We start from the raw sequence: 22,716 nt of genomic DNA on the forward strand, positions 1-22,716 counted from the left end.
ATCCAAATGTCCAGCAAAAAGCCCAGATTTCAGAGTCACAGGCCATGTAAATTTGACATAAAACTTCCACATTAGAGGTGCACAGACCATTAAAATGATGTCTATATGTTATAGTGGATTTACACAGACCATTACATATAAGCTGTAAATATCATACAGTAGATGTGCACAAACCATTAAATCTGTTGTAAGTATTTTACCAACCATTAAATGTGATGTCAATGTTGAAAACACTATGGGAATATGCTCCAGTAGACATAGAACCATTAAATATAATGTAAACATGGTACGTAAGAGGTGCACCAGCCATGAAATGCTGTTACATTAGAGATGCACAGACAATTAAGGTATGATCGACTGCATAATGTCTATGATACATTAGAGAACATAATGTAAATAGTATAGGTGGAAGGAGAAATACGTAAATGGGATCAAAGTACAGTGGAACCTCAATTTAATGGACTAAATGAGGGCACCTTTTTCATGCTCTAAATACAAACATGCAGTACAAAGTGGCTTTTTATGTCCTGAACCACACAATACAGTACAAAATAACTTTAAATAAATATTTTTAAAAAGCTTGTCATGTTTCAAAGGTTTATCCAAACATAGCTGCTCCACCTGGGATTTGAAATCCAGTCAAGAAGAAGAATTTAGAGAGCCAGCACACAAGCACCTGGCGTCTGTCCATGGAATTTACATGCATCTGGGTGTATGTGAACTAGCCATGCAGAGGATTTGATCTCAGGCAGGTCTAATGCAGTAATCAGTTGTTGTCAGGCCCTGCAGGAGGAGTGTTCAAAACCATTGCTTTTTTCTGTCGGTGTGTGGTGATTATTATTTTTTTTTTTTTCTGCCAGACTCCAAACAGAATGGCGACGCAAATGTGGCCCTTTCCGAGGAGGAAGGCTGCAGCTTGACTCAGCCGCTGTCCCCCAGTGAAAAATGGTCCCTGCGCTGCCCTCGGGGGAGAGATCGCACCAAGAAAGAAGCCACCTGCTTCTTGCTCACGCCCGAAGAACCCAGCGTCCACTATGGTGATTTACTGCACCACACGGCACGCAGCAAAAAGCCTGCGAGGTTATAAAAGGATTGCCCTCATATTTCACATCAAATTGTAATTCTAGCATACAGTAGTTCTAAATATACTGGAGGCGCACAATAATATAATATGCCACATGAGAGCTTCAAGGACCATTTTAATCTGCTGTAAAAATCCTATACTAGGTACTCACACACCATTAGGTATGCTCTAAAATGTTTGACTACAGGTGTGCAGACCAGTTGGTATGGTCTAAAATTTTCCACTAGAGGTGCACGGACCACTAAATAAAGAAAACATATTGTACACTTGAGGTGAACACCTAATTACACATGGTCTAAAATGTTTCACTAGATTATTGCTGTCACTACTGATTCTTTTAAGAACCCATTATCTCCCCCCCCCTGCAAAAAAAAAAAAAAACTAAGCAAAGCAAAGCAATTTTATTTGCATTTGAATTTATATTTCATACACAAGATAACCCAATATACTTTACGTGATTAAAAGCATTTAAAAACAAAGAGCTAATTGAAAGTAAAACAGCATACAGTGCAACAACTATTATTTATAGATGGAAATATTCAAAAAGCATAAGAAAAAAAGAAAAGTTTTTAATATTCACACTTGGGTCTGACGTCACCTCTGTTGGCAACTTATTCCGGTTGTCCATCCATCCATTTTCTTTTGCTGCTTATCCTCACGAGGGTCGCGGGGAGTGCTGGAGCGTATCCCAGCCTATGGTTGTGTGCAGCATAATAGCTAAACGCTGCTTCACTAAGTTAGCAAGTTTTATATATCATTTGCATTTTTTTTATGTATTCAGGATCTGAAACCATTTAGTGATTTATAGACCAGTAGCAGATCTTTCAAATCTTTTCTAAACCTGATTGGGAGACAGTATAGACTTAAAAATTGGAGCCGTATGCTCTGACCTCTTTGTTCCGGTCACAACTTGAGATTCAGTTTTCGGAATGAGCTGCAGCTGTTTCATGCTCTTTTTGGGGGAGTCCAGTCAGAAGAACATTACAATAGTCAAGTCTACTTGAGAAAATAGCATAGATGAGCTTCTCCTTATCAGCTGAGTATGTCCAAGGCTTCACTCTGGATGTGTTCTTCAGATGGTAAAAGGCAATTTTAGTATTTGGTTTGATATGACTGTTGTAGGTCAGGTCGGAATCTATCAGAACACCCAGGTGTGTCTTTGGTTTTTAAAGCTAGCGAGTCCAGGTATTTACTAACAGACTTAGATATTAAGTTCTGTATTAATTGATAATAATGAATGGCTGAGGGTTTTGGATTTTATTGAGTCCAAGCAAATGAAGTCTAGGCTGCTTAAATAAATATCATAATAAATGGAAGAGAACAATAAATTACATCATCTTCCAGACCTTTGCTTCAAGAAATATTCTCTATCTGGGCCTTTTTTTTTCAATTTTATTTCAACAACCCTGCTCTAGGTGTGCACTGATCATTAAATAAAGCATAAATATTGCACACTAGAGGCACACACTGCACAGACGATTAAGTATGCGCGAAAATGTTTTATTAGAGTTGCACAGACAATTTCATATGATTAAAATATTCAACCAGAGATCCATACACCATTCAGTGATGAATAAATATTGTACACTTGAGGTGTACAGACCGTCTAGGGTACCCATGTCCAATTGGACCGTTTGTCATCCGTCAAGTGATTTTCCTGCAAAACTGCACTTTGTCTACATGATTTTCCTCGCAGAGCTCATTAGAACGACAAGAAAAATACAACGAGACACAAATGGCCCACTTACTGGAGTGCAGCTCCAATGAGACTACTTATAGATGTTTTCTTTTCTCTTCTTTTAAACCTTAGAACCCAATCCAAGTATTTTCTTCCGAAAAGTCCCTGAATGTGTTGTGTATCACAAACTGTAGGTTATACGCCCATTGCGGGAATGAAAAACGGCTTCTCCCTGAAGATGTCAGGCGTATTTGTCAAGTAACACATTTTCAAAGAAAAGCTATAGAAAGCAGAGCAAAAACACAGCATGTCAAACAAAATTCAGTTGCGGAGAGCGAGAAAGAGAGAGGAGGTAATTCAATTCTGAGCCATGTGCGCGACGTCCATGAAACACATTTTCGTCTGTGCTCAGCGCAACGCACTACAAAAGTAACACAATTACTAAGACATTACTGTACTAAGCCATCCATCCAACCAGTTCTGGTCACAGTAAAAAATGACCACAATAAAAAAAAAAAGCATATTAAAAAGAAAAAAAAACAATGTATGTTAACGTGGCAACAAAATATTGTTGTCATGATTTGAATTCTAATTACTAATTGATACATTTAATAAAATACAAGCAATGTTGAACTTGAATCAAGGTTTGATTATTTTATAAATATTTTGTAATGTTAGATCAACTAACTAAATCTCAATTTGCCCATTGCCAAACTTTACATTATTAAAACCAACAGATGGGCCATGTTGTTCTTGGATGAGGTTAACAAAAAGTGAAAAATGTGCATGTAAAATAGGATATTTTAATAATGCAATAATTATCCATTTAAATTATCACTTGGTTAATGGATGGATGGATGGTTATTATTAATATATAATATAAATTAAACCTGGTGGCACGGTGGGTCAGCTGGAAAGCGTTGGCCTCACAGTTCTGAGGTCCCGGGTTGCATCTCGGTCCCGCCTGTGTGGAGTTTGCATGTTCTCCCCGTGCCTGCGTGGGTTTTCTCCAGGCACTCCGGTTTCCTCCCACATCCCAAAAACATGCAACATTAATTGGACACTCTAAATTGCCCATAGGTGTGATTGTGAGTGTGGCTGTTTGTCTCGATGCGCCCTGCAATTGGCTGGCAAACAGTTCAGGGTGTACCCCGTTGAAAGCTGAGATAGGCTCCAGCACTCCCACGACCCTCGTGAGCATAAGCGGCAAAGAAAATGGATGGATGGATGGAAAGATTAAACCATGGTTAGAAAGAAACAAATGCAAGAAGTATTGTAGCACCTTTTATACTGTACAGTAAAGACCCAGTGGGCCAGACTGAAGAACTGAACGGATTGCATGTGGGCCTTGGCCTATTGTCTGCCCCCTCCTCCTCTAAACCCTTCCTGGAATTGTGAAATTGTGCAAATACACACAAACACAAGCCCAGTACATGACATTTTTGTGAAGGAACAATGATGGGGTTTTTTTTCCAACAAACGACATCTTGGCTGGCTGAGCTCTCAAGTGTTAGTAAGAGCTGTGTGAATATCACTGACTTTCCATATCCTCAATCGACCACTCTTGCACGATTGCCGCTAAAATGTCTCCATTAAGAGAATGGATGGACAGAACGGACGCCTCTCTTTGCTGGAGCCTGGAAATCAGAGCGAAAAACAATACAGTTTCCTTTCATTTTCAGTATTTTAATACGGCTGCTGACTAAAGGGCAAAATCCAAAAACCTGCATTTAGTTAGTCTGCACATTTGTTAGCATGTTAGCATGTTAGCATTTGGTCAAGTACTATTAAACTAAAGGTTTATGATCGAGTTGCTATCTTGCTACATAAGCATATTTTCATTTTTTCATTTCTTCCAATAAACAATATGTTTTTACTCATGTTGCCATATTATTGTATGTTAGCATACCATTTCTTAGCTGGTTAACATTTTATCAAATGAAAGTAAACACATTTTAGTCACTCTTCAACAATTGTTTTACTTCCTACACCTGTTGCGCTTGTACGTTCGTACTGAAGGACAAAATCGACTGCTGTTTTGTTTTTGTGATTTTGTCTTGTTTTCATTTGGTTTTGTGTCAAATTTTATTTCATAACTAGTCTTGTGTTGCATCGCTTGCACACGTTGAATCAAGTTTTAAAATGTTTGCACAATATTTCTTTATATGTTAGCATTTAGCATTAGAACCTGACTCCTGTTTGGATGTATATTCAATTTCCCGTTGTACTCTTTCTCGTTAGATTTGTATTTTTTATATTTCAACATAGATTACATATATATTTTAATTCTTGTCTTTACACCATTTTTCCTATGAAATGTTACCTAACGACTAGGTATTGTGTAAAATCCCTATCAATCTGGATTACTGTGGTTTTTAAAAATTATTTTGGTCCTAATGTTGCTTTCTTGCTATGTTACCATAGCATTTGTAAGCCTTCTTAAGAGATATCTGTGTGTCTTAACAGAGACTTGCAAAGACAAGATGGCGTCCACCGCAAACTACTCTAAGCCGGACGTCACGTCACTGACTGGATGCTAATCAGCCAGGACAGGAATGGGGGGGAAAAAAGCATGAACTCAACTTTTTTTTCTCCAGTCCTGAAGGATCTTAGACTCAATTCTTCACCCTCCAGACATGTTAAGGTGAATATGAGTTGAATTTTTTGCCCATGTATCCAGTATATCACATGTTTAAAAGCATGTAGTGCATGATCTAGTGTTATATGAGCTGGTCATTACTTTAGTAATGTAGCAACATTTGCATTTATTATGATGTGTTACCTTTATGTTTGCCTACCTCTGCTTTGCAGTCTTTTTTTTTTTAACTATGCAACTATTTCCCCTTTGGATTAATTGTTAATTGACCTTTAACTATGACAACAACAAGCTCAAATCAAAACAATAAATCACATCCAATACTGTCCTGAACTCAAGGTAGTGCCGCCACTGAGGGCTGTGCTATGATGATTGGCCAGTAACTTCAAACCTTTGCGCTATTGTACATAGTAACGGTAACTGTGAACTAATTTTAGATGATTTTTTGTTTTTTTCTTTGGGGTTAAGTTTAGAGAATACTGCCTTCATCAAGTGCAACACAGCAGTTGTCAAGTCATCCATCGCCTTTCTACACTTTCGATTGATCTCCCGCCCAAAAAAAAAAAAAAAAATCAATGTGGGGCAACATTGTTTGCCTTTGTCATCTGCTGTAGCAACGCTGGTTGAGTCAGGACCAAATGTGCGCTCATGCAGGAGAGAGAAATAACACCAAGGCTGGATTCACTCTGCATGCTTCAAGTTCCAGGGACAATTCCAATATTTTCTTGTCAAGTGGCCCCATTGGCTCGTGGATCATGGCAGCATAAAGAGAGAGAAAAAAAAAATTGGCCTCTTTCAAACGTGGATAAAAAATAGATAACTCACACAAACACATTCAAATACGGTACACATAAACAATTTAATGTAGTCTAGCGGTATAGAAATATAAACATAAAAAGTCTTCATATCACAAGATGAGACCAAGATGAATCATTTTGAATTTTTTTCCACCATAAATGTGACTGATAACCTGTACAATTCTGCAGTTTTTCAACTACTGCAAATCCCGAGGGAAAATGTGTCACGGTCTGACCAAACCAACTTTTTGGCCATAACTCCAAAGGCTATGTTTGGCACAAACAGAGCACGGCTCATCACCGAAAGAACACCATACCAATAGTGAAACTCAGTAGTGGCTGTATCATGCCCCAGGCTGTTTTTTTTCGGGATCTGCGGCCTTAGTCAATGTGGAGGGAGTATAAACAGTTCAAAATAGCAGTTGGTATTGGCACAAAACCTTGCAGCTTCTGATAGAAATCACGCAAAAAATGTCAGGAAAAGAACATCTTAAATTTATTTGGGGTTCATCGCAAGCATTATAAATAGCGTCAGCTGTGCGCTGATTCCCTTTTAACATGAGTGTGAATGTGACAATATCACATTGAATATAAGAAGGTGCAAGGCTCACTTTTTCATAACACTAAACCGGGCATTTGAACTGGGCTATATTCTCTGTATGATTTGAATATGTTGCATTCAAGCTGTATATGCAGTACATTAAATATGATGAAAATAGGTGACTGAGGAGTATAAAGCATTAAATATGATCCGGGTTGATGAAAGAAAATTTACTGTAGTGCTCTAACGCTATGTAGTGGTTATTGCTGTTGCCTTTCATGAAATTACCAGCCACAAGCTTGGATTAAAATCAATATCAACAACACAAATAAGAAAATGGGTGCCTGATGTAAGTCAGGGCGGTTGGTGGAAAAAGCAAGAAGAATACAAGGAAAAAAAAAACAACCAAACAAGCCAACAACAACAACTGCAGTGTAGATTTAAATCATTTATATCAACAGTGCTAAAGTCAGATAATGTTGTCTTTGCCTAGTTTCATATTAAGATTATTAAGGTGGAATTTGTGTTGTGTTATTCATTCAGTTCCTGCAAATGTAGGCCACATTGGACACTGGAAATGTACATGCAAATATACCATTAAAAAAAAAAAAAATATATATATATATATATTATTTTTTTTTTTTTTTTTTGAAGCAGTGCAGCGTAAATCCAGCCTCATGTCAAGTAATGCATCTGGACTATGTGCTGTAACGTAATCTGATTACTTCATATGTCAAAAGCCATTGTTGATGACAGTTGCATTACACGTTGTATACAGTCCTCCTCACAGTCTACCATAGTGGCCTTATGTTTATTACAAGTTCCTTTGAATCCATGTATAGACATTGTGTATAATAAGCACAGTTGTACTGTTTGTACAGTATGTAGCACAGTCTGATGTTCTTTATTCTTCTTTGTTTTGTAACTGTTCTGTATATATATATATATAATACATATATGACCATGAATGAAGAATGTATTATTTTGATAATGAAAAAGAAGCACATCAGTTGTTGGATCCTGCGTGTGTGTGCGCTGTGCGTATAATGTAGTCTTGTGTCTCCATGCACAAATGAATTGAATAGATGCCCCTTTAAGCGCAGTGTCGCATTTAAAAATTAAAAAAATGGTGGTCTGGAATGAGATGCATATTCTTGTTGTTTTCAGCAGATATACACACACACATGCATGATACTACGGCAATACAGTGGTGCATTGAGGTATACTCATATATCAAAACACTCATATCTCAAGTCACTCTTCCCCATTGAAATGAAGGGAAATGCTGTTGATTCATTCCAAACTCCGCCCTTCCAAAAAGAACAAAAGAAATCATTTTTTCACAAGAAAAGTTGGGATGCGTCCTGAACCAGTCGCCAGCCAATAGAGGGGCACATGGAAACAGACAACTGTCGCAGTCACAATCACACTTTGGGGTAATTTAGAGAAAACCCACGCAGGCACGGAGAGAACATACAAACCCCACACGGGAAGGGAGCGGAGGGGATTTTGAACCCCGGTCCTCAGACGTTTTAAGATGTTTAAAATCCCATGCATTACATAATGCAATCCTGAACTTTTGCTGAACTAAGCACATTTATCCTTTTTTTCCATCCATGTTTCTGTTCAGTTTGTTGAATGTGTGTCTAATGTAACTGCTGGGATCCATTAATGTTACCTGTTTTTACAAAACTCTGAATGTTGGTTGTGTGGGATACAATGACATCCCAGTCATTTGCACAATCAGCTATACTAAGCTTTGTTAAGCATTAGCTCAGTGGCGTCACAGTATTTCGTATTTAATTTCTAAATCAACAGAGAGCAACAACAGAAGGATGGAAGAGCCACACCATGGGTTGCCAAACCCTGTCCTAGAAGGAAGGATGGACGGATGGTCCTCCCAGACAGGCAGACAGGCAGACAGACAGACAGACAGACAGACAGACAGACAGACAGACAGACAGATAGATAGATAGATAGATAGATAGATAGATAGATAGATAGATAGATAGATAGATAGATAGATAGATAGATAGATAGATAGATAGATAGATAGATAGATAGATAGATAGATAGATAGATAGATAGATAGATAGATAGATAGATAGATAGATAGATAGGAGGGTAACTGTCTACGTGTTAATACCATCTTAGTTTTAATTAGAAGTCGTGAAGCACTACCGCACAAAAAACACATTTTGCATATCACACACACTGTGCTCTGCAGATGGCTGTTGCCTTTTATCGCCACTGCATTCATTTTATTGTACTTTATTGTACTGAAGTGCACGCATGCATACACACACACATACACACACACACACATACAGACACGCAGACTTGCATTAATTATACCGCCACATGTCGATAAGAAAACAGATTATCCCTCCTTTATATTCATTTAGTGACAATATGAAATTAATTGAGAGGAAATGTATAAATTGCTGCTTTGTGGCTTCAGGTTAGAAATGGGCCCAAGATTTTTTCCGTCTGTGTGAGCAGTAATTAGTGTTGCCTGCCATTTCAAATCTCCATGGAGATGTCCTCTGAACACATTCTACACTTTCACTGCACAATCCTGCATGCACAGGTACTAAATGACAAACCAGCATGTCTCACAAAGCAGTATTGATACGACAGTTCAGGGTGCAGTCTCCCTCCTGCCCCATGACAGCTGGCTTGTGAGGTTAAGCGGCTCAGAAAATAGATGGATGGATGTTTTCAAATGTTATTCTGAATTTGAAGATTATGGTGATCTTGTAATATTAAAATATGTATTTTTTATCATTCATAATATGCGCCACAGGCACCAATGTGCAATAGATTGTGTCAAGATTTATTGAGCTATATTAGAGCAATCCTAGTGAGAAACAGAGCATTTAATGCTGCATGAACTATATCGAAAACAAAGGCCACACAGATGAAAATGAAAGTGACGTCTACAGGCCTGATGTGCAGGTGATGTATGCTGAGATTAAGGAGCAATAATCACCAACAAGGAAAAATTAATATTTCGATTGGTTAGTATTTTGCATATACAGTGTGTGTGTATATGTATATTACACTGATAAGGAAAATTTTTTAATCCTAGAAACCTGACTTCACACTCCACATGCAATTAAAAGATGCCTTAATAAAAAATGTGTTTTTGGTTGGCTGCTGGTAAATAATCTAAGTTATGTTTCAATTTCATAAATATGAACAGGACACAAACACACAATTACTATTTTATTTGAAAGTAAGCTTTTTTAAAAAAAAGAGTTCAACTTATATTTGTTTCATGCAGGAATAAAAGGTGTTCTCTGTAGCACTTCATTGATTTGATAAATGTAAGACACTATATAGTGGAACCTCAGAATTCAAACATAAATCGTTTTTGTGGAGTGTTCAAAGTCAGATTTGTTCAACCTGCGAAACATTTTTTTTCCATGGGAAATAATACAAAGGGCTTTAATGTGTTCCCATACTTTATTATTTTTATTAATTCCCATTTATGTAAAAACATGTTCTATTTAAACAAAAAAAATGCATGCATTTAAAGCAACTTACAGTAACTGTGAATGAATGAATGTGAAGGGTACCACTTTGATTCAAATTTTAAAATAACACAATCGCTCAACTTGCCTTTATCTGTTATTCACAAATAAATCAATGCGAAGACACGGATCATGTTAATGATTTCCCATGATAATAATCCACAATGATTAAAATAGTAGGAAACAAATATTAATACTTCACACTATTCTCTACAACATTTCAAATGAGAAGAATTCCTGGGAAGTCACAATGTCCCATTACTGAGGAGCTATTTTTAGAACAGGTCCGCAGGCTGCTCGTGTGGACCATGTTATTGACCCCTGGTGTAGCTGCTGTTTCTAAATTGGATCATGGAAAGCAGGCGCTCCCTGAGATAGCTGGGAGTTTTTCCACCCAAACGACGGCGATGATTCACAAAACCCGACGAGCTCTTGAAGACGACGAGGAAGAGGCGGACGGTGAGAGGAAGAGAATGTGCCGAGGGCTCAAACTGTCAACCTTGATTACACTCGTTGATTGTTTTGCCCTCTTTTCACGGCTTTGTGCTCTTCTTCCCACTTGACGGTTGTCATGACGATAGGGAATAGTTTCCATGGTGAGGGGCTCAGCCCGAGCCGCGTCGCCGCCAGTGTGATGCCGAATGTGAAAGAAAGCTCCACGATGACTACTTGTGGATTATTTTTTTTTAAAACCCTGTATGGATGCACGAGGAATCCTTTTTAAGCAAACAAACAACCCATCTTCACATCGCTTTTCTATAGCACATGTCTTCATCGTTACTTGAATGCACCGTAGCGAACAATGGACTGATCCCCAGTCAGTGTCTAATAAAGTACAAGCAAGCATTCCCACTCACAATGATGGACAATTTCAAGATGACGGGAGCAAGATTCAAATCGCGAACCTCTGAAACATGAGGCAGAGGTTTTATTTTTAAATACCTCTTTACCAATATCAATCAAAAGCACAGGATTTCTAAGAGGTCTTAATGGGATGACTCCTCACGGGGGACTTGATTGTCACGATCACATTCTTCCCACCAGCTCTAGGTTTATTACACGAGCAATTTAGTGACAATGTCCAAGGAAAATACTACTGCACTTTAAATTGTAATCAAACACTTGGTTAATATCAGTTGTGCGCACAATATCAACATTGTTCAAAAGTGCCCGCAAGTGTTTTGCCAGAGTGCTTCACAAAGCGCTCAAAAGCCCATTGACCATAATAACATCTTGAGCCATCAAAATAAAAAAATGAAAAGAAATCAACGTGAGTGGTAATGGAGATGTCACGATCTGCGAGGAGCACATGAATGATTCCTTGCTGCATGTTTAACAGAAAGGGACGTCACCCCCACCACCACAAAAGCAGCATATGCTCTGTGGAAGGCTAATGGAGGCACTCGGTGTATGTGTGGGTGTCACTTCAATCCGTCGTGGTTCTAGCATTGGTATTGAGCACTGCCATCTATCTATCTATCTATCTATCTATCTATCTATCTATCTATCTATCTATCTATCTATCTATCTATCTATCTATCTATCTATCTATCTATCTATCTATCTATCTATCTATCTATCTATCTATCTATCTATCTATCTATCTATCTATCTATCTATCTATCTATCTATCTATCTATCTATCTGTTCATGCATCCAATCAGTCTGTCTACTGTTGTTATTTTTATTTTTTTTGGACAAAAAGGAAAATAGATGACAAGATTCTGGGGTCATTAGCTCCTGACGGAAGGAGGAAAGTATGCACATCTGGATTAATGGTTGTGGAATTTTGGTCAATCCACTTGGATGTTTTCCCTAAGCACATTTTTCTCATAGTATGAGTGGAAAAATCCAGAGGTGAAATGAAAAGAAGCACTTGGAATAGAAGTAACACACAGAAATTCGGATCTCTTTGAACTAAAAAAGTGATACCACTTGACGGAAAATATATATATATAATTGACGTCATCAGCAGCTAGTTTATGTAAACTTCAAACATTTTGACATTGCAATCACTACAATTCAGGTGGAAGCTTGCCAATACTTTCAAGTGAGCCTTGACTACCTGAAAGCTTCTGCTGCTTAGCAAAATTTTATTAGCGAGTGCAGAGGTGGCCTTCCTCTCTCTCTCTCTCTCTCTCTCTCTCTCTCTCTCTCTCTCACTCTCTCTCTTTCTATCTCTCTCGCTCTCTCTCTGAAAGAGAGCGAAAGGTTGGCCATGATGAGTCAGCCAGCGAATAAGCCAACCATTAGCAACATACATACATTTTCCTCTCCAACGCTTGCCTCTGAACTCCCTGAACGAGTGCATCGTCCATTTGGGCGCTCACTTCCTGACACATTGAAAGGAATCAATTAAAAAGAAGTAAATGACTCATGAATATTAATTACCTGCATTCGGATTCTTGATCAGCAGAAAACGTGACAAACCAGACCTTGTCTTCACGTAACTCTTTTACAGTCCATCAGTGATTGGTGCAGATTGTAATGGACATATTGGTCAAGGCACAAACTAGCACAACACAGTGATTTTATTTTGCACATTAGTATTGATCCGATTCCAGTCCTGACTTTGTTTTGATATTATTGATATTTGGATCAGTCCGCTCACAACTAGTAGCTTCCACAATGTTGACAGGGATGTCCAATCCAATCAACTGAGCTTTAGAGAAGGACTGCAACATGACTGCTTCTTGCTATCCAGCTTTCATTACAGTACCTCGGCTCCATGGGTGCAATCTTTGGGGCCATTAAACTGCTAATGCATTAATGATGAGACCCTCACCCCTCCCCCACCACATCTTACCACAGGTGGGTGGGAAATCAATCAGGCGCCAACTCTGCTCATCAAGGGATGATGTACTGTACTACCTACCCCCAGCTGCCCTATGGAGACCATCCATGCTCCTGTTAAATATTTAACATGGCCTCCTAAATGCAGTGCAATCCACTAACCACTGTGATCACATCGCTCTCACGGTCCTAGTAGTTGAACTTGGAAAGGCATTTAGGCATTCATTATATGGTGCAATAAAGTATTACAGCTATATTTGCACTGCAGTACTATTAAAATACAGTGATTATGCCAATTCTTATCTTTGCCCAATCATCGACTTTAATCCTTTAATTCGTCTGTCATTTTATCAACAATAGTCTTCTCTGTCCCGTGTCAAATTTACAAGACATATTAATCTTTGGTTTATTCGGCTTTTTAAATTTGGTTTTGGAATTTTTCGAACTTTTTAAAGTCTGTTTATTTCCATGCATCAATTTTAATGTCCTCATTTGGATCATGCGTAAATTGGAGTCAATCTCAGCTGATTTAAGATGTGATGGATACACATGGCACAGTGAGAGACTGGTTAGAGCGTTGGCCTTACAGTTCTGAAAACTGGGGTTCAAATCCTGGCCCTGCCCATGTGGAGTTTGCGACTTCTCTCATGCCTGCGTGGGTTTTATCCCACGTCCCAAAAAACATGCACGGCAGGTTCATTGATGACTCTAAATTGCCTGGAGGTGTGATTGTGAGTGTGAATGGTTGTTTGTTAATATGTGCCCTGCAATTCGCTGTCAACCAGTTCAAGGGGTACCCCGCCTCCTGCCCCAAGATAGCTGGCATAGGCTCCAGCTCTCCCACGACCCTTGTGAGGGTAAGCGGCTAAGAAGATAGACAGATGGATGCTTTGGCCATGATGCTAGCATCTGCCAGATGGAAGAATTTTGAAAATTGTTTGTTGTGGATGTGTCCATTTTCTACTAATGTTCTGTGCCCTCTTTGTGGCACAAGTGTCATAAATGTGGTGTAGTGGTGTGAAGACGACTCCACAAAAATTATGTTCAGTTTTAATGACACACTGGAGAGCCTTCCCGTCCACCCCAGTACAGTAGTTCTCATACAATATTGTAAAGGATGCTTTCCACTGTGCATCTGGAGTGCTGAGCAGTTTACGGGTAATTCAAAATTTTCTCAGCTTCTTTAAGAAGTTGTTTTTGTCGTGCATTTCTTGTGATGTGCTGTGCGTTGCGTGCTACATCCCTCACAGGAGGTGTCTGACTGCGAAAGCAAGTGTTATAACACTCCGCGACACACTAGAAATGTTTAGATCGGTCAGATTTTGGTATTGTGTCCAATGTGACTCCTACAAGTCTTGGTCTTGTTTTGGTGTCAGTGAGTTCTGGTTTCAGGCAAGTCTTAGTCTCAGGTAATGTGGTCTTGAGCGTAACAGTATTTTACACGAGTATTTCACGTAAGAACTCATGAAATAACAATCTGTGTGTCAGATTTTATTAAACATATCTTCAAGGAGAGGAGGGATGCATCATAGGTGTCTTACCCAGGGCGAGGCGTGGGAGACATGACAAATTAGCAGTGAAAAGTGTGGAAATGCAAACATCAGATTAGAGGATCAGACGTACTTCTCTTGTTCTCCCACCTCTAATCCCTCCATCTGCTCATGGAGATGGCCTGAAACATTTGAAATCCATTTTTTTTTTTTTACATTATCTTCTAAATAACTGAAGAAAGAATATAACAACATTTTATCCTCTGATCACATCCCAAGTGACCGTCTTCCTACACCTTTCCAGATCTCCACATGGCTCCTGTTTTGCCGCTAAGGGATTTTCTTGGCGCCGCGGTGGAGCAGCTGTTGAGCATTGGCCTCACAGTTGTGAGCACCGTGGTTCAAGTCCCGGGCCCGTCTGTGTTGAGTTTGCATGTTCTCCTCGTGCCTGTGTGGGTTAACATGTGAAAGAAATTCCAGTCATCCATCCATCTGAGACGATTATCCTCACCAGGCTCGTGGGAGTGCTGGATCTTATCCCAGCTAACTTTGGGCAGGAGGCGTGGTACACCCGAAACTGGTTGCCACCCAATCGTACGGCATATAGAAACACAACAATTCACACTTAAAATCACACTTAGAAGCAATTTAGAGTCTCCAATTAATATTTTGGGATTTGAACCCCAGTCCTCAATATTGTGAGGCAGACCCTCAAATCAGTCATCCACCATGCCGTCAATTAATTTGTCTCCATTAACGTAAAAGAGTTACTCACCTTACATGGCTTTTTCATCCAACATTTGATAATGCATTCAAAGTATAGCTCGGAAATATGTGTTATAAAATGTTAAAAATTATTTGAATAGATGCAATGGCTATAAAGTTGTGTTTGTGCGCATGAGTGTGGCTCAGTAAGGGAAATATACAGTGGTGCCTGTTTTCTTGCTCTCATACGACGTCTATAATTCCAGTGAAACTTCTGGAACTTTTGTCTGATAAACATAATTCTCACTTGTGGATGAGTACCTCAGGCTAGCATGCAGAGAAACTTGCCACAGACACCCCCCTCCCCTCCCCACACACACACACACAAGCGCTCTATCCCCACTGAGCAATATGTTTTTGTTTAAGAAAAAAAAACAAATAAAGCAGGACCTAGTGCAACTGTCAGTCCTCAATTTCCGACTGGGTCAGCATTGCGTTGTCTCAAAAGGCCCTCTTGTTTAATCCATGACTCACACTTTGTCACAACCCATTGCAATACCAAAAAACAAGAAAACGATACTAACGCAAACCACCATTGCAAGTGATTTCATATTCATCTCAACATGAAAAGAAATTATCACAGCAAAGCTAGTTTCACAAGTGGGATTGCTGTCTTGTTTTTTTGTGTTGATAAAAGGAAAGCAAAGCAGAGCAAATTTATTTGTATAGCACATTTCATACACAAGTTAACGCAATGTGCTCTACATGATAAAAGTACCATTACCCGAAGTATCTTGGCCAAAAAATCTAAAATTAAACATATTGACTCAACACTCTCCTTTCAAATGCTCACTAAGCATGTGACCAAAACTGCATTTTTTCATCTCCATGATGTTGCTAAGATATGGCCCATCCTATCCCCTAATGGTGCAGAATTTTTAGTCCATGGATTGTTATGTCTCGCTGCAATTACCGTAACGTGCTACTTTCTGCTCTTCTCATGTATACTATTAAAGCCCTTACGCAGAGTATTACTAGGCAATTATGATTTTTGTCAGATGTGATGCCTCATCTGCTTATATATTGCTATTCATTATGAAATGAAAAAATATGAAAAAACATCCCATACAATTTAATTTTGAACTATTATATCATTTTTCCTAAACCGATTTTGGGAATTTTCCCATAATCCAGAAGAAATGTAAATTCAAGAACACAATGCCCAAACATCATCTGGCTATTTATACAAGGATAATGAAACTTTTGTGTGAAATTTATAATTCTGAAATGGACAGTAAAGGAACTCAGACATCTGCAGAAAGTGGAATTGTTTTGGAGGATTTTATTCAAGAGCATCTAGATTTTCTGCTTGTTGGGTCATGCATGTACTAGCCAGATGTGATGGCTGACAGCGTAGTAAATTTATTTGTGTAATCTTTAAAATTTTAATCGATTACATTTGTATAAGCAATAACACAAGATCAGCCCTATTAGCCAAAACCTTTTAAAGATGACTCCAATGAAAAACATGAAGGAAGATATGGCTATTTAAAACAGGCAAAAATGCACCAATTTATGGCTAATGTCTTAATGCAAAGTCAAAGGGGACTTTTTTTTAATTTTACGATACCTAGAATGAGCAATACACACAACAAGTCATACCGGCCCCAGTGTCACTTGCATCAACAAGGTCCGCATCAGGTGTTGGGGAACCAGGACACTCTGGTGAGAAAAATGCCAATTGGAACTAGAGCAAAACATTCAATGAGCAGTGTGGAAAACAAGGACCTGATGGAGTGCTACTTCTCTAGTAACCACAGTGAAAGGCGATGCATGCAGAGAATGTGGGAGGAATGGAATCTCCAAAATCCCACAGCCACATTGAGTAAGAAACAACTCAGTATATGAATATCAGCAAAATGATCTTGCTATCACAGTGAGAGATACTTGAGATTCAATCTACCTCATCTGCAGTACAAAGGCTCTACAGCAAGGTAATTATTTATAATTTTGGTTGGCAGTAGTTAAAAGGGCTGATTTCATGTACCATCACATCCAAACATTGAGATTGGGTTCCAGACACCACGAACAGACAAGTTCAGTACAAGAACAATTGACCTGAGATAGAAGATCATGACGTCATGGGGGAACTCGGCTACTGACTTCTTACCAAGGCTAAAGAAAGAAGTAGAGAGCAATGCTGAGCATCCCTACCAAGAAGATCACAGCAACAAGATGTCCACAGCCAAGACACTTAAGACTGCCAAGCAACAACTTACAGCCTTAGCTATCCACCTGAAAAGGTACATGAGAGAGGGAGAGGCCAGGAGAATAAACATGGTTCTCCAACAACCCAGCTAAGTCTTACTCTCAGTGGCAAGCTAACAAGATTGAAAGAGACCCACCCAAGCCTGAGACAGCCCAATAATGGAAAGGTTTCTGAGAGAAGGAGGCATCACACAATGGCCAGAACCAGTAGTCATAACAGTGGCAGATGCCCAAAATAGTGTCAAAAATGAAGAGCTGGACAGCACCAGGACTTGAGTTGATTCACACCTACTGGCTAAAGAAGCTACCTGCTCTCTATGAATGCCTGGGATCACAAATAAAGAGGCTCCTAACATCAGAGGAACAGACCACAATGGCTAACTGAAAGTCGGACATCATCTAGGACTCCAGAAAGCAACGACACCATCAAACCTCCAGCCTATAACCTACCTTGGAACACCAAGGAATCCCTGGCATCATAGCGCCAAACCTGAGTAGGCATATGGATCAGTAAATGAGCAGAGCGCAGAAAGGCAACAGCAGGGGAGCCAAACACCTGCTACTGGTCAACAGGACTTCCCAAGACTGTAAAATCAGAAGTACCCCCTTGTGCGCTGCTTGAGTAAACCTACTACTCAATGCCCCACATGAACTTAACTCTGGCCATTTTCACGAGTAAACATCAAATGTAGCATATTCCAAGGAGATGCTCCGTCCCCGATTGACGAGCGACCAGTTCAGGGCGTACCCCACCTCTTGCCCGAAGATAGCTGGGATAGGCTCCAGCACATGCATGACCCGAGTGAGGATTGGTGGTACAGAAAATGGATGGACAGCTGGAAGTCTTGGTTGCTACTGTGCTATCTGTAATGTACGTTTTATTTTATTACTGTTATTATCTGTATTGATCTTTTGAAATATTCATTGTTCCCATTTCTTTTTGCTAAGAGATAAATTCCCCTTCTGGGACCAATACTCTAAATTTTTATGGCATGCTTGATTCCGTTACGCTACCTTTCCTTGGGTTGTGTCAACTTGTGTTAGATTATCATGTAATTTTACTGTATGCAAAGATTCGGACTGAAAATTCATATTAATTCCCCACAACTATTAATAGTCTCATTTTGTGTGTGTGAAATCAGAGCGCAACATATGATGCCGTTCCTGCTCAGCTGTGTTTTCTTGGGAATTGGCTGCTCCGGCAGGAATGAGCTGTCCTGTCCTATCTTGTCCTGTCCTGGCTGTCTGTCAGGTCGCTCGACTGAACGGGCCTGGTGCAGGGCCATCTGCCGGGGATGACAGCAGCTGCGAGAGAGCTGTGTGAGAATACCACGGATGCCTCTCTGCCCTAGCAGCGCCTCTGCCAGGAAAACCACGCTCGACTTGTGAAAAATATCCAGCGCTCTTTTCCTCCATTGGGTGGCTGAATTTTTGTAAAATGAGGAGCGGGCTCTAGGATAAACATCCCAAAAAGAGATCCTGCTGGTGCCATTCCCAGTCCACCATAAAAAGTGTACAAGCAGTGTATGTGATAATTACCAACTTCAATGCTGAATGCCACTTTTATTCTCACTAATCTACATATGAAACTTGACAATGTTCAATTGTGGGTACAAATCTACAGCCTCACACAAACTTACCCGTTAGTTTGGGCTTAAGTGGCTTTGCTAAAGAACTTTTCCAACAACTCGGCACGAATAAAAGCGGAGCGGCGGTATGTCAAGCAGCAAAGAGGATTCAGATGCCAGAATTGGCAATCTTTCTGCTCGACAGGCACGTTTGATTTTTATTTTTGTATTTATAATTAATTGTGCACTGTTGCTTTGAGATACAAGTATGAACTTCACGACTTCCCTGTTTACATTATAAACTGTGTTTTCAAAATAGTGTGTAATTTCTTTGGGTTTTGTTATTTTTTCTTTTGTACACAAAGCTGACAACCAAGTAGTACACTATGATGCAGAGGTCATTTGATGAGGAAAGTATGATGGAGGGAGCTCTAAAGATTATTTGGTTCAGAGCAAGCTGTGTTTAATTGTAATTCTTGAAAAATAAATAAACAAAAAAAGAAAGAACCTTTCACTGACTTAACTTGCACATACTCTATGTGAGTTTCGACTGTGCCGGCTACTTCTCCTATGTTAGTATAAACAATGTCCGAATAGTGTACAAAGTTTTCCAATGGTCAGAATGAATTACATTATTTGTATTCCAAATAGTGTATAAACGATTTAAAATGGAAATGTTGATTTAAAAGTTGACAAAAGGAAAGCTCCACAGAACAGATCATGGTCCAACTTGGAGGCAGCATGATAAGTGCACATTTAAACACATGATATTTAGTCTTCAGTTGCGTGTCAAGAAAAGCTTTTGAGTTTAACATGGCCTCGAGGAATGGAACTATCGATTAGAACTACTGCATCGCAGAAGTGAGAATGCACAATTCATGTATGTGGTAATAAAACAAGGTTAAGTTCTATGTGGTCAGTGCTGACCTTGTTCAAATACACAACCTGTCGGATATCCCTAATGTTGACAGATCATAATGAGTCAATTACTGCTTTTAATCCTCCTGTTGTGTTGCAGGTCAGCGAGAGCAATTGATTGAAAAAAACAAAAAAAAACGTTTTCAAGATGAAACCTCTTCTGCTTGTATCAACAAAATGGTTAGTAAGAGAGTTAATGAGATATAAATAATGTCCATTGGGATTTTTTCTGCATTTCAAACACATTTGGATTATTAAATATACTCCCGCTCATGTCATGCTCAAATATACTCATGTTCCGACCCGAACATGAAAAGTGAAAATCTGCAAATAATTGACAGCCATTATGATTGCTTAGAAAAAAACAAATGAAATAAATAAATAAATACATTCATAAATAAAATGGGCGGCACGGTGGATCAGCTGGTAAAGCATTGGTCTCACAGTTTTGAGGTCCCGGGTTCAATTCCGGACCCGCCTCTGTGGAGCTTGGATGTTCTCCCCATGCCTGCATGGGTTTCCTCCGGGCACTCCGGTTTCCTCCCACATCTCAAAAACATGCAACAATAATTTGACACTCTAAATTGCCCCAAGGTGTGATTGTTAGTGCGGCTGTCTGTCTAGATTTGCCCTGCGATTGGCTGGCAACCAGTTCAGGGTGTACCCCACCTCCTGCCAGACGAAACCTGGGATAGGCTCCAGCACTCCCCGCGACTCTCTTGAGGATAGGCGGGTAAGAAAATGGATGGATGGACATAGGTAAAATAAATCCCCCCAATAAAAAATAACAACGACTTACAAACCCCTGTTCCATTTAAGTTAGGACTTTGTGTAAAATGTATATAAAACAGAATATAATGATTTGCAAATACATTTCAACATTTATTAAACTGGATACACTATAAAAACAAGATGTTTAATATTTAAAGTGATCATTATTTTTTTTTTTCCATATATTCACTCAATTTGAATTTGCTGCCTGCAACATACACCAAAATAGCCCAGACAGGGACATATTTACCTCTGTGTTGTATTACCTTTCCATTTAACAAGACTCAATAAGCATTTGGGAACTGAGGATACTGATTGTTGAAGTCGCGTTGGTAGATTTATTTCCCATTTTCGGTTGATGTACAGCTTCTGTTGCTCAACACTCCAGAGTCTCCGTTGTCGTATTTGAGCTTCATTATGCACCGAACATTTTCACTGGGACACATGTCTGGACTGCTTGCAGGCCAATCTACTACTCACACACTTTTATTAGGAAGCCATGATGTTGTAATTTCTTGGTAATTTCTTGCTAAGACAACCAGGGACATCCCTGAAAAAAGTGTTGCTTGGATGGCAGCATATGTTGCTCAAAACATGTCTGTAACTTTAAGCAATCATGGTGCTTTCACAGATGTGCTAGGTTCTGACCTCAAACTGAAGCACTCTTGGGTTCTTCAGGATATTGATCCAAAACACACTAGCAAGTCAACTTCTGAATGGTTTAAAAAAAAATAAAATGAAGGTTTTGGCTTAGCTGAAGTCCGGACTTGAAATCCAAATGAAATGCTGTTACATTACCTCAAACAGGGCATTCGTGCTCAAAATTGTTGCTGAATTAAAACTATTCTCACAGGAAGTAGTGGGGCGAAATATCTCCACAGAGATGTGAAAAACTCATTGCCAGTGATAGAAGATGTTTGATTTCAGTTGTTGCCACTGAGGACGGCCCCACCAGTTATTAAGTTTCAGGGCCATTGATTTTTTTTAGCCAGATCAAAGTTGCTATGGGTCATATTTTTCCATCATAGATAAAATCAGCTTTTAAAAACTGCTCTTTATGTTCACTTTGTTTATCTTTTATTTACATTTGTCTGATGATCTTAAATATTAAATTGGGGAAAAAAATGCAAAGAAAAAAATGAATTTGAGAATAGGGCCAAGATTTTTTCCCCTGGAACTGAAGCTTTGTGAGCGATTATTTTGACTACACATGTGTGGGGTTGGAGTGACTGATGGTGTAGTGGTACACATGCCTGTCTCTGGTGTGGGAAGCAAAGGATCGAACTGACTGGCAACCGGTTCAGCATGTAGTCCACCTTTCACCTGAAGTTAGCTGGGCTAGCCTCTAGCACTCCCGCAACCCTTGTGAGGATTAGCGGCTTGGAAAATGGATGGACGGAATGTGGGTTTGTTATGCCACACACAGGTTTGTGAGAAATTGTTTTAACTACACAAGGGTATCATTATGGCATGCATACATTATGGTGGAGATTCATATTGATGACAGAAGTGAGGACACGTGTCTTTGTGAGAGATTAGGGAGGCATGGCCCAACAGGTCATCTCCCAATCTTGAAACTGTGGGTTCAAACCCCCGCCCCTGTGACCATGTCGAAATGTTCTTGAGCAAAATGGTGAGCCCCCACTTTGAGGATCTTCAAGGTAGTAAACATTGTTTTGACTACGCAGGCATTTGATTGTTATGCCATACATTGTTTTAATGTACCATAAATCCAATTGCCACACGTAGACGAAAATGGAAGTTTGTATTAAACATCAAATACAATAAACATCCATCCATCCATTTGCTTTGCGCTTATCCTCACAAAGGCTGCAGGGAGTGCTGGAGCCTATCCCAGCTGTCAACGGGGAGGAGGCGGGGTACACCCCGAAGTGGTTGCCAGCCAATCACAGGGCACATAGAGACAAACAGCCGCACTCACAATTACACTTAGGGGCAACTTAGAGTGTC

At 39.5% G+C, this 22,716-nt stretch overlaps 1 protein-coding gene across 3 annotated transcripts in view; it reads left to right on the plus strand.

Annotated features, from left to right (window-relative positions):
• The window catches only part of kcnc4 (potassium voltage-gated channel, Shaw-related subfamily, member 4), a 31,496-nt gene extending 12,763 nt beyond the window's left edge, over window positions 1-18,733 (plus strand). The window contains exons 3-5 of one of the 3 annotated variants that reach the window (XR_009797918.1): window positions 861-1,037; window positions 5,229-5,406; window positions 18,631-18,733. Coding sequence is in view for 1 of the 3 variants with exons in the window: in XM_061840427.1 (XP_061696411.1) it covers window positions 861-1,037; window positions 5,229-5,302 (251 nt within the window). In the remaining 2 variants the exon portion in view is untranslated. Of the gene's footprint in view, window positions 1-860; window positions 1,038-5,228; window positions 7,286-18,630 lie in introns of those variants that run through there. The other 2 variants (XR_009797917.1, XM_061840427.1) reach the window with 2 other exon arrangements.
• Window positions 18,734-22,716: the final 3,983 nt, after the last annotated feature.

The sequence above is a fragment of the Syngnathoides biaculeatus genome, chromosome 2 (assembly GCF_019802595.1).
Source record: "Syngnathoides biaculeatus isolate LvHL_M chromosome 2, ASM1980259v1, whole genome shotgun sequence".
Taxonomy (NCBI): domain Eukaryota; kingdom Metazoa; phylum Chordata; class Actinopteri; order Syngnathiformes; family Syngnathidae; genus Syngnathoides; species Syngnathoides biaculeatus.